Genomic DNA, 6000 nt, shown 5'->3' with positions numbered 1-6000 from the left:
CTCATCATTCTCAAAACATTTGCTTTCTACTTGAGCCTTGGCATCAGCTCCTCATTTTCCCCCTTCCTCTCCCTCATGTACCCTTGGTAATTTATAAATTATTATTTTGTCATATCTTACACTGTCCAATGTCACCCCTCACCCACTTTTCTGTTGTCCATCCCCCAGGGAGGAGGTTATACGTAGATCCTTATAATCGACTCCCCCTTTCTACCCCAACTTCCCTCCACCCTCCCGGTATCGCCACTCTCACCATTGGTCCTAAGGGGTTTATCTGTCCTGGATTCCCTGTGCTTCCAGATCATATCTGTACCAGTGTACATGCTCTGGTCTAGCCAGATTTGTAAGGTAATTGGGGTCATGATAGTGGGGGGAGGGAGCATTAAAGAACTAGAGGAAAATTGTATGTTTTATCGGTGCTTGACTGCACCTTGACTGACTCTTCTCTTCCTTGTACCTCTTCTGTGAGGGGATATCCAATTGTCACAGATGGACTTTGAATCTCCTCTCCGCACTCCCACTCATTCACATTGATAGGATTTTTTGTTCTGGGTCTTTGATGCCTGATACCTGATCCCATCAACACCTCATGATCACACATGCTGGTGTGCTTCTTCCATGTGGGCTTACTTGCTTCTTGGCTAGATGGCTGCTTGTTTATCTTCAAGCCTTTCAGACTCCAGACGCTTTATCTTCTGATAGCCGGGCACCATCAGCTTTCTTCACCACATTTGCGTATGCACCCATTTTATCTTCTGTGACCATGTCAGGAAGGTGAGCATCACAGAATGCCAGGTTATTACAACAAGTGTTCTTGATTGAGAGAGTACTTGAGTAGAGGCCCAATGTCCATGTGCTACCTTGATACTTGACATATAAATATATGTACATAGATTTATTCCCCTATCATTATATATAAATACATTTACATATGTACATGCCTGTATTTAGACCTCCGTAAATGTCCTTTGCCTCCAAGTTCTTTCCTTTCTTTCCATTTACTTTCCTCTTGTCCCAATCATGCTCAGCCTTCATTCTGGTTTCAGTAATTCCTCTCTGCTCCATTGCCCAGGATCAAGCCCCACCAGGCATCCTATGCTCTCCTCGCCATCAATTTTAGATCAGTTGTTGTTCCCTTGTTCCTGGGTTGGTTGACACCTCTTCCTTTCCCCCCGCTTCCCCCTCTCCCATGTCCCCCGGAACTGTTGGTCCTGTGGTTTTCACCTCTGGATTGTTTATGCCGCCTATGTTACTTCCAAGCTCTCTTGGAGCTTATTGTTGCCACTAAATTCTGAGAAAAGTTTTGTAGTTTCATTGTGTTTTGTTTGTCGGTTTCTTCTTGTCTTTTTTATTGACTTTGCTGTATAATTATACATTTTAATACTAATGATTACAGCTTAGAAAGCCCTATGAAGCAATTCTGTTCTGTTCCTCATTGAGTTGTAATCGACTGACAGCAGTGACAGCAAGGAGCTTTGAACCACAACTCATTAGCCCAGGAGTTGCCTGGCTTTCTTTGCGCCTGTCTACCCTGTGCCTTCTTGTAACCGTGAGTGAATGCCCTTTCTTTCTGGATACCATTTTGCCACATCTGCTTTCTTTTTATTTCCATCTAACTGATGGATTTTGCTTTTCTTTGCTTTAAGCCAATCTGCCATTTTGTTTATGAACAGGATTTGGGTTTGATTGTTTATTTTCTATCCAATCCAAGGGCTTTCTTTATATGGAAATTTTACTCCTTTATTCTGTTTAGTTTATTCCTGCTTCTTTATTTTGTCCTTTAAAATTGTTCGTTTCCTTTTTTACTTCTTTTGCTATATTTACACATTTTTCTTCCCATCAATTATCTATTATTTTTATTCTACTGGTGACATTTAAATAAAAACAGTATTGTTTATATCTGTCTATCAGTGTTAATCAGGAGCCTGCGGGTAAGCTATTGGGTTACTAACTAACTGAAGTAAGATCTGTAGCCTCAGAAATCCTAGGGGGCAGTTCTGCTCTGAGTGTGGGTTAGAGTTTTGTCTTTATTGATGTTAATGAGAGCCCCCTGAGTGATAGAAAGGGATTAAGATGCCCAGTTGCAAACTGTTAGGTTGAGGGTTCAAGTCCATACAAAGGTGCCTCAGAATCAAGCACTGGACATGCCAGGGGGCACAGTTCTCTGAACCATGGGTCACCAGGGGTCTAGTTGACCCACTGGCAAAGGTTTGTTTCTCAGTGCTAATGGAGTCTGTGAAGCAAACCAGCATCTCAGTGGCTCTGTTACCACCTTCTTCACCAGACCTGGCCCAACAGAGGCATTGAAGTCATTTGGAACTGTAGGTCCAGAAGATTTTGCACCATGAAATTCCTCTTGTGGCAGTAATTCTTAAATTGGCATTCAGCTTCTAAAGCACATGAACAATAATTGCTTGATAACAATAGTCCCTCTGTTTTACTGGATTATCACTAACCACTGCTTTCTCGTTACCAAATTCTTCAGTTCTTCACCCTTTATTCTAATTCACTGCTCACTTTGGCTGGAATACCTTCTAGAGAAGTGAGATAGTTTATTGTTCCAGCCTGGCCGATAAGCACAAGTGGGATTAACTGAAGGGCGGAGAGATAAATGGCTTGGTGAGCCTCGCCTTTCTTGTCTCTTGCTTTTTGATCATTGGACCAGTGTGCGCTGTCTTGCTTGTTCTGTGCCTCAATTTACAGACTACACTACCTGTGGGACTTCTAGCCTGTGAACTGTGTCGCTGTAAGTTGAGGTCCCTTTAAGACATCTCGAGCTGGGGACTGGCGGTTGGTGACCTGGCTGACAGTTGGTGACCTGCCTTGTGATTGGCTGCTGTGCTGGGACAGCCTACCTCTCATTTATATAGAGGAAGACCTGGCAGCAGACAAGACTTGAAGGACTGCTAGTGTCTCACAACTCTCTCACGGGAGTGAGTTGGACTGAGCCATTTGTACTTCTTTATAATTTAACTGTTCTTTTATTGTATTATATATCTACCTGTATATAATTTAACAGTTCATTTCTTGTGTTATATATCTAATTATCTTTATAAATAAATATATTAAATTATCAGCAATTTGGTTTTATCTCTCTAGAGAACCCTGTCTAACACATTTTGGTACCAGGAGTGCTTCTAGAGAAATAAAATCATAAATATAGGCTTCTTAAATTGGCTCTCCAACCTGATTAGTCTTAACACTAGTAATGCTACTTCAACACCCCAAAGCATGGATGAGTCTGCTACTCCTACTAATCCATGGTGTGAAGTAGAAAAGATAATACGTAAAGTGGCACCACCAATAGATGAGGTTAAAGGAGAGGCTCTGAATGATCGTATGTTTGATATTTTCCAGGAGTTTTGTAAGGATGACAAGTATAGGGAAGCTGGCTAACTGGTTCTTCTTACAATGGAAAGTGTGATTGAGAAGAGGGATGGTCTCAGAGCCTCAGAAGCGAGCCTCAGGTGGAGACTAACGGATTCGAAAACTTCCACCTGTGCTACAAAGGAGCGCCTTCTCTCCTCTAGCAAGAGTTGACATTGCTGAGAACCAGGTCCAGAGTCTCATTATGCGAGTGGCTGAATTACAGCGGCAGCTGAATTGCAGATCAGAGCAGTGTCTGAAACCAAAGTGAGGGCATTGATTGGGAAAAGTTGGGACCCTGAAACATGGGATGGGAACATATGGGCTGATGATCCAGAAGAGGAGGATATTGAGCCCCTAGAAACAATTGACCCACCCCAGTCAATAGATCCACCTCTCCCAGCTGAAAGTATTAATTCACAATCCACACCTGAGCAGATTAGCCAAACTGTGCAAGTTGATATGCCAGGTGGGGCTGCATCAGTAGCACTGCCTGAATGAGATGCCTTAAAAGATTTTGCTAAGAGCACCCAGGAAACACCCTCACCACCCATTATTTCCGCTAGACCTTGTCACTAAAATGAAGTCTCAGAAAGCTCCTAAAGGTGAGGTTGAGATGATTACCCAAGAAGAAGCACGCTATACTCATAAAGATCTCGAGTTTTCAAATACCTACAAGCAGAAGCCTGGGGGATATCCCTGGGAATAGTTACTAAGGGTGTGGAATACTGGTGCACGAAATGTAATATGAGACTGGTCTGAGTTTCTGGATATGGGACCCCTAAGCAAAGACTCTTCTTTCAATGCCTGTGCAAAAGAGGCTAAGATAGGATCTAATTCTTTATTTGGTTGGTTCAATGAAGCATGCACTGCCATATGACCTAGATTGGACCAACTTGAAGTACCTGACCTACCTTGGTACACTGTAGAGGAAGGCATCCAAAAGCTTAGAGAAATTGGTATGTTGGAATGATCTATCAGGATATTCCCATAGACCCCAAAAGGGGGTGTCCTGAGGACATACCCTTTACCACAACCATAAGGAACAAGTTTGTGAAGTGGGCCCCAGCATCTCTTAAGATTCCTGTAATTGCTATTTTATGTGCACCAGGATTAACAGTGGGCACTGCCCTAAGCGAACTCCGACATTTACCCACAATGAGGCTGATTGGTCCCTGTGATGGTAGAGGGCAGGTGTCAGCACTGAATCAACAGAGGCAGGGTGGGCGTGATTATAATAGACAACATGGTTTCCGTAGTAATCAGAGCAACCTGTCCCTTTGCCATATGGTCTACCTCATGTTCTCGCTGCTTCTAGCCCTGTCACCCCTTCCCCTTTACACTGAGCTCCGAGAGTTCAGAGCCACGTCGTGCTCTCCTCTATGTGAGGGGGCTTCAGAAGGAATGGGTTAGAGGAGGCCGGGTTTGAGCTGTTACCCAGCACTTGTTCTCCAAGAGGCCTTGGACACTAAGCCCCTGACCCCCCTTCAGACAAGGAGTGTGGTGCTCCTACTTAGCTCAGGTCAGACACCACAACGAGGCACAGTGTACACTGGGGTACCTGCGAGTTCTGTGTGCTGTGTTCCCTGTAGCGCCTAGTCCACCACAAGCCTTCAGCTCCTGGCAAGTCTTCGCTTTTGGACTCAAGTCAGTGGCGCTGGGGCCCCACACAGGATCCCACCTGCACACGCCAGTAGGTGGGTCCTCAGATGCAGTTCTTCAAGCCTTGAGTGGAAGGAGGGGGAGAGGTTCATTTTCTGTCTCTCTTTTTTTTTTTTTCTATTTTCTCAGGCTCATACAATTCATCACAATACATAGATCAATTGTGTAAAGCACATCTATACATTTGTTGCCCTCATCATTCCCAAAATTCGCTAGCCTCTAATTTTCCTTCCCCCCCTTCCCTTCCTCCTCCCCTCTACCCCATGCACCCCTAATAATTTATAAATTATTATTGTATCTTATATAATTTTCTCTCTTTTTTAAAAAAACAAATTGTAGCCCTCCACTGAAAGATAGAGTCCTGTTGATTTGACTGGTTGGTTGGATTTTCAATACAAACACACAGGTGGCAGCTCAAAAGAGAGGCAGCGTGGTCTGCCAGTGGGAAAGACTTGACTCAAAGTATCTTGTAGATGGTGCTTGATGGGTGTGGCGGGTCTGTGCTGGGAGGCGCTACCAATCAGTGAAGGGCTGCGTTTGTTCTGTGTGCAGTTCTCTGCCACGTCCATCCCCAATTAGATTCTGGTCCGATGAGGAAGAAGAACGCTGGGTTGCACAGTTTCAAATGCTCCTGAGGATGTGATAGTGCCTTTTTATCCAAAGGGTAGGGAATTACTGGCTTGCACACTCTGGAGTCAGTCTTCCTTCACGGAAAGCTTCCCCTTTGCCCTCTCCCCTAGGGCTCTGCTCCCCAAAGCCTTGGAAACTTGCTGGACATGATGTACCGGGATCCAGCACGATGGGCCTATACCTTCCAGACCTTTTCCTTCATGAGCCGCCTGAAAGTCCAGCTGGAGTCCTGCTCGGAGAAGCCCGATGAGGCCGGGGGCCTGGTGCAGGTGTTTGAGAGGTCCGTGTACAGTGACAGGTGAGACAACGAGCCTGCCGCCTGCCACTCCAGCCCTGTGTTGT

General features: G+C 44.8%; 1 protein-coding gene across 3 annotated transcripts in view; it reads left to right on the top strand.

Moving 5' to 3' along the window:
* Nucleotides 1-6000, top strand: part of DGUOK (deoxyguanosine kinase) — a 48123-nt gene that overhangs the window by 16329 nt on the left and 25794 nt on the right. For all 3 annotated transcript variants that reach the window (XM_045286798.1, XM_045286799.1, XM_004696096.2), the window contains exon 3: nt 5769-5956. In XM_045286798.1, coding sequence (XP_045142733.1) covers nt 5769-5956 — 188 coding nt within the window. The remainder of the gene's footprint in view (nt 1-5768; nt 5957-6000) is intronic.

The sequence above is a fragment of the Echinops telfairi genome, unplaced genomic scaffold (assembly GCF_000313985.2).
Source record: "Echinops telfairi isolate 266 unplaced genomic scaffold, ASM31398v2 ScPeMD7_9;HRSCAF=40, whole genome shotgun sequence".
Classification (NCBI taxonomy): domain Eukaryota; kingdom Metazoa; phylum Chordata; class Mammalia; order Afrosoricida; family Tenrecidae; genus Echinops; species Echinops telfairi.
Note: the sequence above shows the minus strand (reverse complement) of the source record. Positions and strands in the feature narration are given on the sequence as shown.